The sequence below is a fragment of the Artibeus jamaicensis genome, unplaced genomic scaffold (genome assembly GCF_021234435.1).
Source record: "Artibeus jamaicensis isolate MK-2021 breed Jamaican fruit bat unplaced genomic scaffold, CSHL_Jam_final contig_354, whole genome shotgun sequence".
In the NCBI taxonomy this organism is placed as follows: domain Eukaryota; kingdom Metazoa; phylum Chordata; class Mammalia; order Chiroptera; family Phyllostomidae; genus Artibeus; species Artibeus jamaicensis.
The window spans coordinates 36,111,007-36,130,923 of record NW_026521803.1 but is presented as its reverse complement, the minus strand read 5'-3'; the positions used below and the strand labels follow the sequence as shown (position 1 = coordinate 36,130,923).

The following is a 19,917-nucleotide window of genomic DNA, read 5'->3' as shown; positions in this document are numbered from 1 at the left end:
TCCTTGCGCAGCTGTCCACACACAGTGGCAGAGTGATCCCAGAAACACAGGGGTTCGATTGGGCCACTCCTCTGCCCAACGTTCTCCAATGGCTTCTCGTCCAGTTCAGTACAAGCAGAGCAGAGTTTTTCAAATGGCCGACCAGACCCTCCCGGGGTCTGGCTTCACATTCCCTCTGTCCCCACTCATCCACTCACTCCTGGCTCACTGCCCTGCAGCCACACCGGCCTCTCACGGTGTTTGAACACCCCGGAGCCTCTTCGTGTGTCTTCCTTCTACCTGAGATGCCCCTCCACCCCCACTTCCCCCAGGTCTCCGCTCAAATGTCCTTTATTAGCAAGGCCTTCTCTGCCCCCAGGCCTCCCAGCTTCCCTCCATGGCTTTCTCTCATTGCACGTAGCGATATGCACTTACTTGTTTACTGCCTGTCTCCTTCATATAAATGTAAGATCCAGACGGGCGGTGCCAGTTTCCTTCATCGCTATTTTCCAGCGTAGAGTCTGGAAGAGCGTCTGACACCTGGAAGCCACCGAATGAATGTTTGTTGATTTGTGGACTGAATGGAAGGAAGAAAGGGAAGAAGGAAGGCTGGCGGGCTGGGCATAGGATGGACGGACAGAAGGACTGCAGTCACATGACCAAGGGGTCATTGAGACGTGACTATGAAGAGACATCCATTTCTACATGAGCAATTCCGGAGGAGTTCCTGACCAGCTCTAGGGACAAATAAAAAACAGAAACACATCCTTTTAGTCACTGAATAATCATTGGGGGGATTGTTAGTCTAAATCTAATGGAACCCGGGGGTTTATTCTGCAGTTCCCTGCTGCTCCATGTGAGAGTAGGAAACCCCCAAACCTTTATTCCCTTTGGAGAGAGTGACAGGTGCCCATGTTCTCTTCCCTACAGGATCATTCCTATTTTTCTTATCCATCGGCCTGAGAACAACATCCCGTATGCCACGGTGGAGGAGGAGCTGATGGGAGAATTTGTGAAGTATTCCATCAGGGACGGGAAGGAGATCAACTTCTTGAGGAGAGACTCGGAGGCCGGTCAGAAGTGCTGCACCTTCCAGCACTGGGTGTACCAGAAAACGGGGGGCTGCCTCCTGGTCACCGACATGCAGGGTGAGGAAAGCAGCTGCCCTGGGGCACCGTAGGGGGCGAGGGGTGGCGGGATGGGTGGGGGGGAGGGAGGTGTTCTGGCTGCCTCCACGCACCTTCACCAGCAGAGGGTGCCACGAATGTCTCATCAGAAACCAGGTGTGGCGAGGGAGCTGGAGATGACCGGCCAAATGGAGTCATGAAGTGCACGTTAATAATTCATGCCGGTCACAGCAGGCAACCAAAGATTGACTTCCTTGTTGCACCCTCCACAGACGCAGGGTCAGAAGTACAGATGAGAATCTGGATGTGCCAACAGTTAAATTAAGATGTAATCATTCATTCTTAGTAGGTTGAAAGGGTCTCTGACAGTTACTTCAGATTTCGGGCCCCCTTGGTGAATTTGCAGCGTGTACTTGGTTTATACACACATCGTTATGAGAACAGTGAATACGTTGGTCGTCTGTAGTGGAGGTGTCATAACTGGGTTCCCCACAGAAGCAGTCAGAGACAAGTCACAGTCTGGGGGTCCCCAGGGCCCTGTCAGCTCACTCATTTGCTGGAAGGACTCACAGAACTCAGAAAAGCTGTTCTACTCGTGGTCACACTTTATTGCAGCCAAGGGATGCAGACTCACATCGGTGAAGCGCAGAGGTGTGTAGGGCAGAGTCCGGGAGGGACCAGGCAGGAGGTCCCAGGTGTCCCCTCCAGGTGGTGACGTGGGGATGGGGCTCACTTCTCCACCCACGACATGTAGCAGCACGCACAGATAGAGAAGCCAGCCAGGGAAGCTCACAGGAGCCTTGGTGTTCAGAGTTTTTAGTGGCGTCCATCACGTAGGCACGACTGGCTGCCCGTGACATTGACCTCAGTCTCTAGCCTCTCCAGAGGTCAAGCTGACACCACCTGGCCCAGGGTCCCTGGCAGACAAAGCTGCTCTTATCAGGCAGGACGTTCCAGGGGCTTAGAAATGAGCCTGAGGAGCTGGGCGAGGACTGAAACTTCATTTGGTCCAGGTTCTTCCTTTACTGTGAACACATGTTCAAGGACAAATATTTGGGGGGCAGGGGGACCCCAGTAAACACTGGGAGCAGCGTGGGGACATGTGACAGGGGGAGGGAAGGCAGCTGCAGGGCACCTTCCAGTGCAGCCAGCCACCACTGAGGGCGTCTGAAGCTCACGCCTCCTGGGAATCCTGGGGGCCTGTGCAGCACCCACGTCTCAAATCAGCGCACCCAGGGGGTGAACACCCCCCACCTTTCGTTACTGGTAGAAGACTTCACCTGTATGGGTGCAAGCCAAACTGAGCAGAGCAGCCTCCTGCGAGCAGAGAAAGTTCTCAAAGAAATGCTGGTGGCGGCAGCCGGAGGCGGGGCGAGTGTGCACAGAAATGGTTCCAGTGAGGTCGATGGGTGGGGCACCAGGAGCTCCGCCACAGGATTTCCTATCCCCTTTCCTTTCCAAACAGTCGAGAAAAATTGGAACTGCAGCTAAAATCCGAACTGCTAAACGTCAGGCACTGCTCCAGACACGGATGCTCAGATCTAGCAATGGCGGGGCTGCCTCTGGGCTCCAGCCGAGGCTGCTGCGCTTGCGGTGGTCAGCCTCAGGCGGATTGCGGACTTCTCTGGGCGCCTCCGCAATTCTCCCCCAGGGTTATGGTGAAGGCTGAAGGAGGCAGCAACACATTTGGTGAAACAGATGTTCCCTGTTTTTAAAAATGTTTATTTTGAAATAACCGTAGACACAGGAAATTGCAAAGATGCACAGACGTCCCTGTGCACCCTTCCTCTAGCTTAGCCCAGTGCTAACATCTCACAGAACTACAGTGCATACGAAATGTGGGGGTTTGCCCTGGCTGCTGTGGCTCGGTGGATTGTGCACCAGCCTAGGAACCAAAATGTTGCCGGTTCGATCCCTGGTCAGGGCACATGCCTTGGTTGTGGGCCAGGTCCCCGTTTGGGGGTCATGCGAGAGACTACTGATGGATGTTTCTCTCCCTCTCTTTCTCCCTCCCTTCTCCTTCTCTAAAAATAAATAAACAAAATCTTCAAAAACAAGACAAAACCCAGAGACTCACATTGACACTATCTGATTAGCCAGACTACAGACCTGCCTTGGATTTCACAAGTTTTGGTATGGACTCATTTTCTCCTATTACTTTTGTTTAATCTTCAAAATAACCCTGCCAAGAAGATGTTAGGACCCCCATTTTACAGATGACAAAGCAGAGGCCCAGAGGCAGTGATTTAACTGCCTGCGGTCACTCAGCTGACGAGCAGAGGTTCGAAGGCTCGAGCTCATGATTTGACTCCAAATCCCAAGCTCTTTGCACGAAATCACAAATTCACAAATTGGCGAGAGATTTCCAAGTGTCTCCTGAAGTCGAAGGCTCCCGTGGGGGACTCTTCGACAGCCAGCTGGGACGGACGACACCGCAGCCTTGCAGATGGGGCCCGCCCTGCAAACTGCAGGCAGCCGCCCTGCGGGTTTTAAGGGACGTTGCTGCCATGCTCCCGCCAAGGTGGTTTCAGCGACTGCCATCTATTCTAATTAGACTCTGCCGTGCAGCCAGATGCTCCCCATCTCTTCTCCTTCAGAGTTCATTCTGCATTAAATAGAGTTCTCCTACCGAAAAGCAACACCCCAGAGCTTCACGCACAGCTGGTTTTATGTCCAGGCACCAGTAAACAGCCCGGGTGGAATATTACCTCTCTCCGTAAATGAGGTGTGCGGTTTAATGGGGTGTTTCGTGGTGGTGTTTATTTACCCTCTGCAGCTGCTGCTGGGAGATGCCTTTTCAGTACCATCGTCACTGGGGCACCGGATTGCACATCCGTTCTCTCAACAGCATCCGTATTTTATAAACTGACTGAGAGACTGGAATTAGCATGAAAGTAACACACAAACCCAAACTCAACCATTCCCTTCTCAGACTATTAAAAGTTACTCCCTCCCTGGTTGCATGTGCATAGGATGGTGGCGGGCCCTGCAGGTTGGAGGGGTGCAAGCCGGGCCCCTACTGGGGATGCCCCTAGGGTTGCTGAGAAGCTGTCCCCCAAGAGACCCAAGAACTCACTTTCTGGAGGATGAACTCATATTGCTGCTCGCTTTTTTCTTTCCAACAGAGCCAACCCACAGGGGACTATTATCTTCCACACAGTTTAATAGTCACACACTAGAATTTAAATTATTGTCCTGGAGAGAACTTCAATAACCTTGGTTGAATTGCTGGCAAATTATTAAACCAAGAGAGAGACATTTCCTTTTAAAAATCATATTCTATTTTTCTAAACTGTAAGTGACAGCTGGTGACTGTGAGAAGCAAGAAAAAGCAATTCTCAAGTTCAAGGACCTTTTGCCAAATGACTTTTAACATTGGACTTCTATGCAGCTTAGAGCTGTGATTTTTCTGCTATAGCTTTCCACAAAATGAGATGTCCAAAGAGGGCTTTTGCAATTTGGTGTTTGGTTTTTTTTTTTTTTTTTCAAAGCACAGTCCTGTGATAAAAGCTATGTGAAGCATTTCTACAAATGTTCTAGGTATTAGCAGCTTTAAGAGAATGAGAGGGATTCTTGGCCACTGTGAAACAGGCTTTTAAAATGCTTGCCAGGTCACCCCTAGTGGTGCCGAACTAGTTCAGCTCACAGGTGCACAGCAGGAGGGCAGGACTGCCAAGCCAGCCCACCAGCAGCCTGCCCGGTATTTCTGCCATGGTCCAGCCTCCGAATCAGAGCCTTAACTTGCTAGGACTCCTTTTCTGAGCCTCAGAAAACAGTGCTCTTTGAGTTTGCCATCAGGTCAAACCTCAGGGTTGGCTTTGGAGGGATGGCGGTTCCTCTGTCCACAGCCCAGACTGGTTTCTGGGTTGCCAGGCCCCTCAGTGAGGGGGTCCCCTGCTGGCCGGGGTGGGAGGGTCCAGCCATTCCTGCCTGGCTCAGATAGAACAAGTGTCAGGGCAAGAAAGGAGCAGGCAAGACTCAGGCCTGGTGTCTGGCTGGTCCGGAGAGACGGCTGGGGTTGAGCCGTGGGCCCCGTGCCTTGCCATCCAAGGCCTGTCTCGAGGTTGCGATGGTGAGACCGAAGCAGAGGTCCAGCAGCTTGGAACTTCTGCCATAGCCACCACCCTGCAGAGGCAGGCCTCCCCGGAACTGCGGTGTCTGCCCCGCCCTGGTCCGGTCTGTGAGGCTGACACAGAGGCCTCTACCGGTGGAGTTGGGGAGAGTGTGTGTGTTGACGCAGGGAGGGGCTGCCACGGCCCCACGGCCCCATCTCGTGCTTCCCAGGCGGCCTGTCTGACACGGCTTCTCTCCGCTGTCCCTTCCTGCAGGTGTGGGAATGAAGCTGACGGACGTGGGCATAGCAACGCTGGCTAAAGGGTGAGTAGGAAAAAATCAAGTGCATCTTATCCTTCACCTCGGGCTCCCGAACACCTTCTGGGCGGACACCGATGTGGGCAAAGCAGACTCCCTCTCCTGACCGTGGGTGACAAATGTTCTTGGGGCGAATTCAGTTCACTTCCTACACTTGCCTAGAACATTTGTGGACTTGCTCGTCCCCGGGAAACACATCTGGGTCCCAACTTTGAAACAACTAGAACTCTGCAAAGGCATTTCGGGATGAATTACTAACGGGAACGCCACGGGGGAAATGCCAGCACGGTTGGGATTTCTTTTAACTATGAATGTTCCACTTTTTTATATTTAACATTTTCAATATTAGAAGTGTCAATAAAATATGTATATATTAAAAAATACATATGTCAGTTGAATGCAGTAAATTCAGTTTGCATATTTCCATGTATTTTCTCTCCATTCCCCCCCCCCCCCAAGTTATTTAGGCAGCTCCCAGACTTTCATGGTAGTTACCGAAGCAAATGGCTCTGGCGGGGCTGTGCTTAGTTACCTCCGCTTGTTGCTGGTGGTTCTGTTTCCCTGTGCTCGCACGGAGCACGCCCAGACTGATCGGCGCAGTTGCAGTTATCCGGCGTGTCTCTAGCACACCGTGCTTGCTCACTGCCTTGCGTGACCTCAGCCCAGAAGGCAGGCTCCCGTGGTTCCTGGTGGACCGAGTGCTGGGTTGGAGCCACCGTTGCCTTGCCTATGGCTGCTGTTGCCAGGCACTAAGACCGCTTGTCAGGAGGAGGAAGCAGAGGGCGAATGACTTGCAGAAGGGAGGGCTTCTGTTCGAAGATGTGGGTGCTGTTATTGTCGAGGTTGGGTGAGGCCAACAGATCAGGAGCCGCTCACTGTGGAAAAGACAATTATGACTCACAGTTTCCAAGAGGAGGGGACAGGCTGTGCAACAGCCGGGGTAGGTCAGCCGGCCTCTGTCAGGGGCCAGGAGTCAGGGGCAATGTGGGCAAGGCCCCTACTTTGGTTTCTGCAGGAAGGGCTGGGTGCAAGGGCTTGCAACTATCTAGTGTGGATGTTTTCAGAGGGCTCTGGTGTATGGGGGCTGTCCCTAGTTGTCTGGTATCTGCTCGGGGAGAGAGTGGCTCTGATTTTGAAACCCCAGTAGACTAGGAGTAGGTGGAGGGCTCTGGATTGGTTCACTTGCATATGAAAGGAATTCTAGGAGGCCAATCAATTACTCTCTGTAGGAATTGGCCAGCCCCCAGGGAGGGGCAGCCTCTCCAGGTCCAGCGAGGCCCCAGATGCCAACGCATCAGAAATACAGAAAATAAAACCCTGTGGCTAATACAGCTTTTGCTCCCGAGCGGTAACGACTTATCTGTGTGAGCTTTCTGGTTATTGCAGCTCATTGGCCTCAGCAGGGCTTTAATGAGTAAACTCGTTTCCGACCTTAATGAAGGACAGAGTAAAGGATAGAGATTTGGGGAAGGAGTGCAGTGAGGACAATGCTTTTCTTTTTAATCCTCACCTGAGGATATGTTTACTGATTTTAAAGAGAGCGCATGGCGGGTGTGGAGAGAGAGACATCGATTGGCTGCCTCCCACCTGTGCCCCGCCTGGGGACCAAACCTGCGACCTTGTGGGGCACAGGACGGCCCTCCAACCGAGCCACCTGGCCAGGGCCACTCTTTCTATTGACCTTCAGGTCAGTGAGCCTGAGTCGGCTGATTTGGTTTTAGAACTGAGACGCAGTTTGGATATTTTTCTTATGAAAAATTGCTCCGAATAATAAAATTTTGTGTTGGAACTCTGTCCATCCCTGGTGCTGACCAGTGTCCTGAAAGTCAGGGAATTCGGTCATGGCCTTGGGCTTGGCAGATGGCACACAGGGGGGAGCGGGTGTGATACAGCAGGGGAAAGAGGGGTAGTAGAGAGAAATTGTGGTGCTGCCACTGACTCCGGTGCTTCCTGCGGCACCGGAAGTAGTCTGGCCAGAGTGATGCAGGGCGACCGGACATCCTGGTTGTCCAGGACAGCACTGTGGCCCGCATGTGGTCCTAGCAGCCCCTCCAGTTAGTCCTTTGTCCTGGACAGGTTCTCCCGTTTAGAAAAATTCCACAGTGCCCTAATTTCTGAAGAGATGTCTCTGGACCCCAGAAGAATTTCCCGAGTAAAGCTTTCCTGGACAGACACCGTGTTCTGTGCAGGACGCTGCGAGTCCAGGTGTCATCCAGACCTGGCTGGAGAGCTGGGATCTTGTCTGACCGGTGACTCAGCTGTGACTAAGTTCTTGCAGCTGCTGATTGACAGAATGGGGTCCCCGGGGGCTGCCTCGAGGGTTCCCCAGCTAATCTACATCTAGCCCCTGAAGCTCAGTATGTACTCGATAAATAACAGTTTCCTTTCCCTGCCATGCCTCTGCCTGACACCGGAATAGTCAGATTTCATACCGTCATTTAGAACAACTTTCTACCAAAACAGAGCAGAGACTCGCTCAAGAAGTTTTGAAGACTAAGACAAGCTTAAGGTCGTGATTATTTAAGACATCTTTGGAAAGCATCCTAACAGCTTCCAGGAACCCAGGTCACATTTTTCTCCTAATTTAAAAAGAAATCCAATGCCTTGGTTTTGTTCTTCGCTTTCGAGTGACGTGTCTGGCCTGGGACGGCTGCCCAAGACCCATTAGGGTGGCTGTTGGCAGGATCCCGGAGCAAAATGTTGCCTGGAAGTGTCACTTAGGGCCTCCTGCCTCCCCGGCTGTCAGCGAGCAGGAGGAGGGAGAGGAAGGCCCTCTGCAGAGCCAGAGGGCTGTGAGATGCATATCAGACCATCCTGTTTATTGTTTCCTTTTAGACTTTTCTCTTTAAGCTTTTCCTTTTAAGTTACAATTCCCCCCTAAGAAATGTTTCTTAGCCTAGTTAAAAATACTGATAGAAGGGGAACCTCTAATTGGAGCACAAGGGGTGGTTGGCAGGTCCCTTTGGAGGCCCCTGGGAACCCCTGTGCTCAGGAGTGAAAACCAGCAACCGCGTCCCACCTTCTTACTTCCCAAGTGAGGAGCAGGGGGTGCAGGAGGGGGAAGCATCTAACAGGCAGACGCTGCCTGAAGCAAGGCGCAGGGAGGAAGAGGGCAGCTCCTCAATGTTCGGAGGCCAGATTTGACTGCAGAAACTCTCCAGTGGGAGCCAGTGCTACAAAGGGGAGCTCAAACCATGAGGAGAGGCTTGGGAAAGGTTCCAATTCAGAGGCAGCTTGCAGACAGGCCCAGAGAGGTCCAGGGGGGAAGCAATGGCGAGGAAGGGAAGACAAGGTTGGGGAACATTGCAGAGGGCTTCCTGAGCGCAGGAGAGAAGGCAGGTGACGAAGCAATGAAGCATCGAAGCATCGAGGAAGCTCACGCTCTTTATTCCCAGCAAACACACTCCCTGTGCTCAATGTACCCACGTTGGAAGAGGCGCCGTCCTCAGATGTTGTGCTCTGTGCAGGCAACGTACCTGTGGTCTTTTAACTGCAGTGGGAAGATCTTGAGGCTTGGATGGGAGAGGCAGCAAGGAGGCAAATTGGACTTACGCTGATAGTAACTAATAATAGCAACAAGAATAAACCATATTCTGAATTGGTTGAAGCAGGAAGGAAATGTCCTCCCAGATTTGGGGCCCACCCTTCTTGTCCAGCCATGTCAGGTTCTTCTGCAGGCAGAGGGGCCGTTGGGTCATTTAAAGGAAATACTCCGTGTGTCTCAATCTGAGCCTCAGCTGCAGACATGCCCACAAATGCCACCCTTCTTGTGCTCTTGTTTAGTGAAGTCAGAGGGCGTGCCACTATTTTTAGGGTAAAGAGTTACTTGTAATCTCATAAAATAGGAAACTGTCATGATTTATTTGTTTTAATGCAGCTTCACCTGGGAGTATGATCTTAAGAATGTGTCCTCTTTCTCCTGGGAGCCAACCCCTGGGCCTCAGTACCCTCTTTCATCATGGTTGAGTATGGAAATGGCAAGTTGCAAAGTTTGGCAAATAGGATCCTTTCAACGTGTAGCGATCCATTTCCCAGGCAGACCCAACAAAACACTACCTGTGGAGCATATTTCTGATTTGAAATTGCACAGCCATATAGAGCTCTCCGACAGGGAGAAGGAGAAAATGCCTAATTCTGTAACTGGAGGTTTGAAAATTTAACCTAACCCAAACCCAAAGCCAGTGTAAACCGGCGCCTGCAGACCAGTGAGTCCCAGCCGGTTGGGCAAACCCACGCCCCTCCCTAGACAGGAGCTGTTTCTGGGGAGATGGCGAGATTGCAGTTTAACCACCAGAGGGCATCAGAGCCAATAGTTTTGCCCTCTATTGTCTGCCCCGCCCACCCCCAAGCCTATTTTATGGTGCAGATTGAAGCAAAACAAAGAGATGTACCCTGAGCAGGTTTCTTCAGTAAGCACTGGACCAGGATAGGGTCGGTGTGAATAGCCCAAAGGACGCCCTTCAGTGTGGCCTTCCTGCCTTTGGAAGGAGTGAGGAGCTGTAAGGCACATGGAAACCAAATCCGGGAGAAGCCCAGGACACAATCGCGAATGGCCCGTTCCCCTTGGAGCGTAATAAGGGCCCAAGTAGCAGGACAGATGCGTGGTGAGGACAATGGTCTGGAGAAGGCAGGCTCTGCCGTCATCCACACGGCCGGCTCTAGTCCTTCAAGCCCCAGGAAAGCGGAAAGAGTCAAATAAACTCCCGCATTCAGTGAAGCCCTAGTTTTATCTCCCACGCATGCACACACCAAACTGGGGTTTTATTTCAATTCCGTGCCCCTGTAGCCATTCCCCATACATTATACTTTTCTTTCAAAAGGGTATGGAATGAAAACTTGGGTGACACACAGCTTCTGGCTTTTCCTACAGAGAATGTAGGAATTCTCTATAGATTTTTCTTATCTCACCTCATCTTTCTTTAAGTGAGGCCTTTATGAAGGCAGACACAATCTTCGATTTCTTCAGCAAAGCCAGAGCTGGGAGTTGCTGCAGTCTTGTTCTGCGCCCCTCCGCCCCGCCCCACCCCATTTCTCCAGGTCTGTTTGGAAAGTAGGAATTGCCCAGGAAGCTGTGCTCAGTGGAGAGAGGAGGTAGCCTGCTGTCAGCGGGCAATTTTTGTAAGAGTCGGAAAGGCTCATCTGTTATCAAGATGAGAGGGAAGAAAAAGGAATGGTTTTAAAGCAAGAAACCTGCCTAGCATAGGTTGAACACGTAGTGAATCCAGGCTTACCTGGGGGACACTGTGGATTCGAGTCCGGACCACCGTGATACAGCCGGTCACCATCTTTTTGTGGGTGGAAGGTCCCGCCTTCACTCTGTAAAAGACCCAACACCTGAGAAGTGCAGTAAAGCAAGATGTGCCTGTATTGAAGAAACCTGTGTGGAGTGAGGGCGGGGGATTGCGGAAAATAGCCTCCTACCCTCCCCCCAGCGTGGAAGGTTACAGTGCAATTTGACGATGTTGTCTACACAAATTTCAAGAAGAAAAGATATAGCCGTGTTCCAGTTTCAATACAAAGAAGTTTCCCGATCTGCGAGGGGTGGCTGAGGTCATTTGCACTGTGGTCAGCCTCCTTGCCGCTGCATGTGGGCGTGTTGGAAATGCATACACGCCCCCAGACCTGCCCAAGCAAACCAGCATTCTAACAAGATCCCTGAGTAATTTGCATGCCCCTCCCACCCAACAGAAAAGAGAGTTAAGAAAAGATTCCATTGGGGGATGCTCAGTGGAATAGATGTATTGCTCCACTCCCGGAGACAGTGAGTGAAGACCGGCAGATTAACAGAAAAGTGATGGGCTAGAAAAGTGGGCTGGGTTGAGGTGAAGCACAAAAAGATCCAGTTAGTAAAATCCCACAGAGCCGAAGTTTCTAAAAATGGAAATGTGTGGAGTTCTCAAGTGCAAGGTTCTTTATCCCATTGTATTGGTTCTGAGGGCTGTCATAACAAGTTACCACAAGCCGTGGGCTTAAAACAACAGGAGTTTATCATCTGACGGTTCTGCAAGTCAGAAGTCCAACGTCAAGGTGTCGACAAGGTGTGAGCATGTTAGCTCCTGCTGGGGGTTGTGAGGGAGAAACGTGTTCCGTGCTTCTCTCCCGGGCATTGCTGCCGGCCCTTGGCATCCTTGGCTGGTGCGCGCATGGCTCTAATCCCCACTTCCGTCGTCATGTGGCATCCTCCCCATGAGTTCGTGGCTGTTCTCCTCTTCTTACATAGCCAACAGCAGTGTTAGATTAAGGATCCACTCTCCTCCAGTATGACTTTATCTTAATTACATCTGCGATGATGCTATTTCCAAAGAAGGCCACATTCCGAGGTTCTAGGGAGGACGTGCCTTTTGGAGGGGACACTGTTCAACCTGTCACATCCACACAACAGGAACAAGGTGGCCAGTGTCCACAGTGGGAATCCTGCTGGAGAGTTGTCAGGATACTATGCATTTGTGGTCTCCTCCCACCCTACCGGTGACAGATGGTTCATGTGGCAGGCAAGCGGCCACAAGCCAGGGAACCGGTACATCCCACTGCTCAGTGTCACGCTAGAGCTTGGTGCAAATCAACTGTGGGCTACTCGATGGAGAAATGCAAAGGATGCTGCCCTATTTTCTCCCCAGGCAATGACAAGAGCTGTGAGTCTGAGGGAGGAGAGGTCAAAGCAGAAGCCAGGCCGAGACAGGGACCAAACTGAGAAAGGAGAAAGACTTTTAATTCTCTAGATGCTGGTTATCAAAACCAAAAAAAGTCCAATGTTGCGTGATATTTAGAAACGTGGTCTGGAGACCCCCTGGGACAAGGTGAGGTAGCTCTGAGGATGGGGCTGGTGAATCCATTCATTTGTTACCTTGACCTTTATGGAAAGCCTTCCCTGGACAGGTCCTTAGGCATGAAGTAGTGTCCTGGGGAGACCAGTCAGTGCAGGGAAGATGTGAGGAGCGATGCAGGGAAGAGGCTGGAGAGAAGAGCTGGCGTGGAGCAGGTCAGGAGGGCTCCCTAGCAATGCACCTGAGCCAGGGCTCAAAGGGCACCAGGGGCCGAGAAGGGGCCTCCCACACTGTGCATGCCCACGCTCGGCCTTCTGTGGTGGCATCTGTCCCTGGTCCCCATGGCCTTCCTCTGGCTTTCTGTGAGGACTGCAAAGACAGAAGGAACGTGGAAGAAAAGAAGGAGCCCAGTTCATAGTGAAAAGCCTGGGCTCCTGGGGCTACTCAAGAGAACAGAGCCTGCTGGGCTATGTCCAAACTCAGCCTTTTCCACCCCAGAGGGCAGGAACTGGTGTGTAAGGACTCACTTGTCGCCTGGCATTGCACAAATGGCCACCAGGCAGTGCCGAAGCAGCCATGGGTGAATTATCTGGGTGGTCATGGTATGAATTAGTGACTTTTTCTCTGCAGAAGCTAGATGTTGCCTGAATGTCTTAACAGCCTCAAGGCAGCCTGAGACAGATGACTGTGCACTTAGTCAGGGACTAACCTGACGCTGATCTTCCCAGTTTGTCTGAGAAGCTCAGGAATGGACAGGAGACCAGCAAGGCCTCTGGACAGACAGGATGAGATGTCCCTTCAGGCCCAGGTGGCCTCACATCCGGCTGGGGCGATGCAGGCAGGCTGATGGCCCGGGGTCAGCCTTTTTCACGGTGTCCTTCCTACAGGAGAAGGCAGAGATGTAAAAATGACCATTGGCAGCACAATTTTATCAACCTGCTAGTTCAACCCCTGTCTTGGACTGACTTTCCTTCAACAAGGGGGCTTGGCTTTTTTTAATGCAGCCATTTTTTTAAAATAAGAAAATGGACTGTGGACTCTCAAGGGTAGAGCTCTTTAAAAATTTTTTTTTAATATTTATTTTTAGAGAGTGGAAGGGGGAGAGAGATCTGTGTGAAGTCGTCTCAAGTGCGCCCTTTACTGGGGACCTGGCCTGCAACCCAGGCATATACCCTGACTGGGAACTGAACTAGCGATCCTTTGGTTTGTAGGCTGGCACTGAATCCATTGAGCCACACCAACCAGGACATCATTTCTTCCTCTCAGTCACCCTTCAGCCAGCTTTCTTGATGGATCTTGTTAATCTGTGGGTGGGTGGGAGACTTGGGGGCTTGTCCATTCAAGGTGGACACTCATCCACTATGATTAGGGTGTGAAGACACAGTCATTTACAGTTTATTAAGTGTCCCAACCAAAAGGGACAGCCCCTCAGCCTACTCCCAGGCAGGAGGCCCATGTGGTCCCTCCTAGAGCCTGCCAGAGTCAAAGGCCCAGAGTCCTCTGCCCCTTGGGACAAGGTGGGGTCCCCTTGATCACAGGAGAGAGCTCTGCTGCAGGAGGAAGACTTGGGGGGCTGCATCCCAATCTTCTCTCTCCTACCAACTTGCCTGGTTTTCTTAGGCTGGTCCCACGGCCTCACAGAATGAATTCATTCGATGGTAAACAGAAGGGTCTAAACTAAATAATTTTGTCCAGCGCCAAAGCTCTAGAATTTTCTCTTCAGAACCTCAGGGTGAAAGGGGTGGCTTTCAGGTCACCAAGAGACCATCTAATGTTTATCCGGATGGTCCAGCACTAGTCACTGTGACTAAAAGGAAGAGGACAATCGTCTCCACTGGTCAGCACCCAGCACCTGCACACTCGTAGATCGTGACCAAGGGCTCTTCGCCTTTGCTTAATTCCACGGGGGCGGCTTTCTCTGTCAATGCCGGTGCCAACCACTGGGCCGTTCTTGCCGGAAGTGGGAATACATGTATTTTCACACACCATTAGTTTCTCCTTTCAAAGGTTCTTTGAAAACTGGTGAAGGGTCCCGTTTTCAGAAATTCTGTTTTCTCCCACAGGTACAAAGGGTTCAAGGGCAACTGTTCCATGACCTTCATCGATCAGTTTAAAGTGCTGCACCAGTGTAACAAGTACTGTAAAATGCTGGGGCTGAAATCGCTTCAAAACAACGCCCAGAAACAGAGGAAGCCAAGCGTCACGAAAAGCAAAAGTCAGCCGAACTCCACGACAGTGAGGAAGGCGGCGTCTGGGGTCCCGGCAGAGAACAAGACCTAGTGTCCCGCAGGGACTGCGAGGCACCTCCGAGCAGCGCACTGTCACGTGGGTGGACGTCTGACAACACCCGGAGAGGACGGTGACAATCCTCGATCCCTGCTGCTTCTGCAGCCGTCACCGGCTGTCTCTGTGGCAGTGCCCAGAGCAGGGTTGTGACCAGACCTAGGGAGGAACTGCACCCATGGCCGGCCTCGAGGACTGTCTGTCTTTATACACGCCTGTAGCATGTTTACCAACCTCACCTTAGGTGTCGATCTGTGTATTTGGCACGTGGTTGTGTTGTCCAGGACGTGGTGCTGAGCAGGGTCTGTGCACGGCCCAGATCCTCCCCACTGCCATTCCTCACCCCGAGACTTCTAGACACTTCCAGCTGCTGTATAAACAGAAGATATGAATTCCTTTATCAGGTCGATTTGCCACACTAGTGTCAAATATGCTATTGTGGCTGGCGGTGGCTTTTTGAGACATGAGGCCATTTCCCATCATTATTCACACACCCAGTTATAATGTTCTGTTCCATTAAATTCATATTTAAACAAAAGCGTGAGATGCATAGATGAGCAGACGCTGGTTCTGTAGAATTGGTGCCCGATGCCATGATCCCCCAGGGTGAGTGAGTTAGTGATTTGCACGTAAGGTTTGGGCAGCACAAAGTATTTGCATCTGTGGGTTTTTTTGATGAATTGAAGTCCCCGGTTTACACCTGGGGGTCACCATGCTGCACACTCCCTGGGTTTTGACACACACATAATGGCAGGTGTCCTCTGTAACAGCGTCACACAGAACGGTGTCGCTGCCCCAAAATCATTCCTCAGGCTCCTCCCAGTCATCCCTCCCATTGAAGCCCTGGCGACCACCAATCCTTCACTGTCTCCAGAGCTTTGCTTTGGAATCCCAGAGGATGGGGCCTTTGCAGATTGTTGGCTGTTTCTTAAGATGATTTCAGCTACTTCCTGATCATATTTCAAAGGATGGTTAGGCCTCCTCTGAGCAGCAGTGATCAATGCTTCTCTAGTTCAAAGTGACCATAAATCACCTGGATCTTGTGACATTGCTGATTCTGGCCTGGTGTGGCCAGGGGCCACACTTAGTGGGGGTGCCAAGACCATGGGTAGCAGGGTGTTGAGGTGTCGAGGGGAGTGACCACACCTAGGTCCAGATCCAGGTCTGCTGCAGGCAGCACCCTGCTGCCTCTCCGCTCTGCTCTGTGAATCCCGCCTGCGCAGCACTCGGCGTGGATAGCACAGCCAACCTCTCACGAGGGGCGGGCCGGGCTTCACAAAGGGCTCCGGACTTCTGCTGAAAACACTGTACTTCTTGGGCACCGGGTGTTTTGGCAAAAGAGAGAACATAGGTGGGATGTTTTGTTCTGAAAAGGGATTGAAGGAGGAAACTCTTCAGCTGGTCACATCTATTTTCAGAAAGTCTGCCATCTCCAGCCTTTCTTTTGAAGTGATTTCCCCGCCTGCAAAGTACAAAGTGCTCATTTTCCTACGAGGCAGTCTGCAGCCTGCTTTCCCCACAAAGTTCCTACAGATGCTTGTAGCAGTGGAATTCTAGAACATTCCACAAGAGCAAAAAGGTGCAGGGCACATTTCGATTAGAATTAGCATAAACAGGGTGGGGCAAAAGTAGGTTAACAGTTACGAGTACACAAAGCAGAGCTTATTCTTGTATCATTATTAATTATTGTATTATTCTCCACATAAACAACTGTAAACCTACTTTTGCCCCACCCTGTATATGCACATATATAAAATATACAGTATATATATATGTATGTATGTATGTGTGTGTGTGTGTGTGTGTGTATATATGAATGAATGATCAGAGTCTTTTCAACAGACCAGGGTATTTTCTTTAGTAACAATTTGTAATTATAAAAATAACAACACAAACCGTTTTTTTTAAATTCTAGAGAAGGGCAAAATGAAGAGTCAGAGTCAGCCTGTACCCTCTTCCCTCTGAGTGGCTTTGAATTCCATCTTGGAGAGACAGTCGAAGGGAAAGGAGCTTCCTCTGCGGTGTGGGGTGCCGCTCTTCAATGGAGCTGTCCCTTCCTCCTTCCATGGACACTTAGATTTCCCCCTGAGTGCCCTTACTGTTTGTCGTAATCTGATCTCTGTTTAAACACATTCGGAGCACCAGGGACAGCAGGGGCACCGCAGTGGGATCTGGCCCCGGGGACGGCCTCTGTGGGGCGAGGGCCATCTGGCCGGCCGTCCAGACCCTGTCCTTCTGTTCTGAGATGCGCTGCTGTTTCCCTTGCAGTCCGAAGCGAGGGTGTGGTGAGCCCTCTCACACCAAAGGTGCTGGGCTGGGGTCTCAGAAACGCCCACATCTGCTTTCTATCCATTTTCCCGTTGGTCTGCTAAGTGTGCAGGGTGGGGAGTCTAGAAACACAAGGGGCGCCCCTTCCAGGCTGAGCTAGGACAGCCTGGTGGGTCGTGCTGGGGATTTTGTACCGGGTGCCTGCAGGCTGGTCATACACGTATGTGAGCCGTTTCCTGAAGGACTCAGAGCGGAGCTCTGGGGGTCAGGGGGGCAGATGACAAAAATAAACGCACACGTGATTACAAAGAGCCCGAGTTTTCAACAGCAGCATTATCACCGATGAGAACGGCAGGGATGTGGTGAGCTCCCACCAGTGGGCTTTGAGTTCTGCTGAGTCTAATTCTGGATGCGTGGCCTGAGTTAACATTTCAGGCGACCCCACCGTGCCAGCGCCTCTCCAGCCATGCTTCCAACGCGCCTTGTGATAGCAAAGGGTTGCGAGAGGTTCTCCTGGAAAAGAGTGTCCAAAGAAGTAGCAATGGTTTCTAACTATAAAGTGCTCTCTTTTCTAAACGGGTGCACGAAGTTTTGAGTGTGTACGTTGGGCATGTATTTGACTAGCTGCAGACGGGAGGAGTCTGCCACCGTCTGGGTCTGGCTGGTGTCCCTCGAGTGTGTTCTGCTCGGCTGGACATCGTGTGCGGAAGTGACCAGCCTGGCATTTCTCCCCCATTTAGATCTGCAGATGCCACGTAGTTCAGAAAAAGTCGAAGAGACACAAAAACCTCATCTGCCTCCCCGCACGGAGCGGACGTATTCCAGCTCTGGTTCGGCAGCTCTGAGCTCCTTGGAGAGCTTCCTTGTTCCAAAACTTATATCAAGGTTGAAAGGTAAGATGGATGCCAGGTTCACCTGCGTGGTTAGGTGAGCACAGGTTTCACCTTTTTTTTTAAATCCTCACCTGAGGACATGTTTATTGATTTTAGAGAAAGGGGAAGGGAGGGGGAGAGAGGAAGAGAACAGAAACATCTATGGGCTGCCTTTTGAGCATGCCCTGACTGGGACCAAGTCTGCAATCCAGGCATGTGCCCTGACTGGGAATTGAACCTGTGACCCTTTGTGTTACTGATGAGGCTCCAACCAATTGAGGCACACTGGCCAGAGCCAGGTTTCAACTTTATGATGTGACAAGCAGATACTTCTAATTTTCCCTACTAGATCAAGAATTTTTTAAGTTCGGTTTTTCATGAGAGGCCCAAATGGTTCCAGGTAGAGATCGTCACAGGGGCTTCCCCCTCCCCTGGCCTCCCATGATCCCGTCCCCTGCCCCCAGCCCCTCTTCCCCAACAAAATCACACTCTTGATCAGATATGATCAAGAAAAGCCAGTCTGTGTGCTTCCATTTCAGGGCCCAGAAGTATTAGAAGCGATTTGGATGGGCTATCTCACCTCCCTCTCCCTCCCCTCACTTCCACTTTTTCCACTGCCTCTGCATGGAATGATAAGGCCGTGGCTTCTTCCCAGCAATGAGTTGCCCACAATTCTTTTCTTAGTGTCTGTTTTTAAAAATATTTTTTTAATTTATTTTTACAGAGAGGGCAAGGGAGGCAGAAAGAGAGGGAGTGAAACATCAATGTGTGGTTGTCTCTAGCGCACCCCATACTGGGGACATGGCCCTGCAACCCAGCCATGTGCCCTGACTGGGAATTGAACTGGTGATGCTTTGAGCCTGCACTCATTCCACTGAGCCACACCAGCCTGGGCCTCTCCGTGTCTTATTAGATTCCTGGGCCTGCCTTTTCCCTGCCCAGCCCTCCCGTGGTGTGAACCCCACATCCTAACTGAGCAAACTATCCCCTGTGACTGACCACCGATTTCAAATCCTACCACCACCTTGTAGGTTGTGCCCCTCCCCTCCCAGGTCCCCCCGTGCTCACACCAGCTGCTAACGCACTACATGGGTGACTTACTGTGCTCAGTGTTTCCCCCATTAGAAGGTGAGCTCTGTGAGGATAGGGACCTTGATCTCATTTATTTCCGATGTGTATCACAGGTAGAAGTGCCTGGAACATAGTAGATGCTTAATAAATATCTATTAAATCGATCCCTGCGCACCCCTATTTACTATAAATATCTGTATGTCATTCAGAACAGAGGGGTGGGTTTCAGAAATCATTTTACTATTCACTAGGGAAAGCAATACAATAAAACATCACCTAAAATGACCTACAAGTTTACATGGACTGTATTTTCCCCCATTGTTGATATTAAGATAAAAGTAAAATGAGAAGAAATTGTGTCATACGATGGATTTATGTGATATGTATTTTTCAGGGTTCAGTTTTCAAGTCATTTCACATTGTTTTATGGGCCCCTCTCTGTCAACCCCAGCTCCCCACCCCCACTCCCAGTCTAAACTATCAAAGTTTTAATAATCTGGCCACACGTCTCTTAAAAACTCTCTCTTTCAAGCATCAAGGGGCCCTCCAGCCCGGAGCCGGCCCAGGAGAGCGACAGTCCCGCCCACACTATCTTCATGCTGGTATCTAGGTCCGTGTAGCTTTGACAGCTCGCCCTTCCAGCTTCCAGGTTCTCTCATTTTCCGCCTTTCTGAAAGAGGCAAACTTGGAGAAGGACATTAAAGCTGATGATGGCTCAGCAGAGAGAAGAAAAAAGGTCCCTTCACAGGGAGAATGTTGAGAGCCGAGCCTCGGAAGCAGGCAGAAGACAGACCATCTCCAGGTGACAGCAAGCAGACTCGCCTGGCAAGGTGGGAGGACTTTCGTCCCATAAGGAGCGGGGAGCAGGCGGGTGCATGGTAAAGGCAGGGGCTTTGCTAGCTGGTCAGAGATCCAGGCTTGTTTTTGTGGCTTTAGAAGGGGCTAGAGGCTTAACCGTGGACAAGACCTGGAACCTGGGGAGCATAGTGCTTGCCCAGGGCGGGTTAGAGGAGCTGAGGGCACAGGATACATCTCTGGGCCAGCAAGCAGGAGCAGCGGCTGGGGAACCAGGAAGACACCATGTCTAAGAAGGGCTCGGGAGCCAGTCACGGGAAGCCACGCTGCGGGTAGTGACCCGCAGATTGGAAGCAGAAGCAGAAGCAAAAGCTGTACAGAAACCAC

General features: G+C 51.3%; 1 protein-coding gene across 1 annotated transcript in view; it reads left to right on the top strand.

Annotated features, from left to right (window-relative positions):
• Window positions 1-15,056, top strand: part of ALPK2 (alpha kinase 2) — a 97,070-nt gene extending 82,014 nt beyond the window's left edge. Inside the window, exons 11-13 of the mRNA XM_037152003.2 lie at window positions 910-1,127; window positions 5,435-5,483; window positions 14,305-15,056. Of these exons, the coding sequence (XP_037007898.2) occupies window positions 910-1,127; window positions 5,435-5,483; window positions 14,305-14,521 (484 nt within the window). The 3' untranslated portion in view covers window positions 14,522-15,056. The remainder of the gene's footprint in view (window positions 1-909; window positions 1,128-5,434; window positions 5,484-14,304) is intronic.
• Window positions 15,057-19,917: the final 4,861 nt, after the last annotated feature.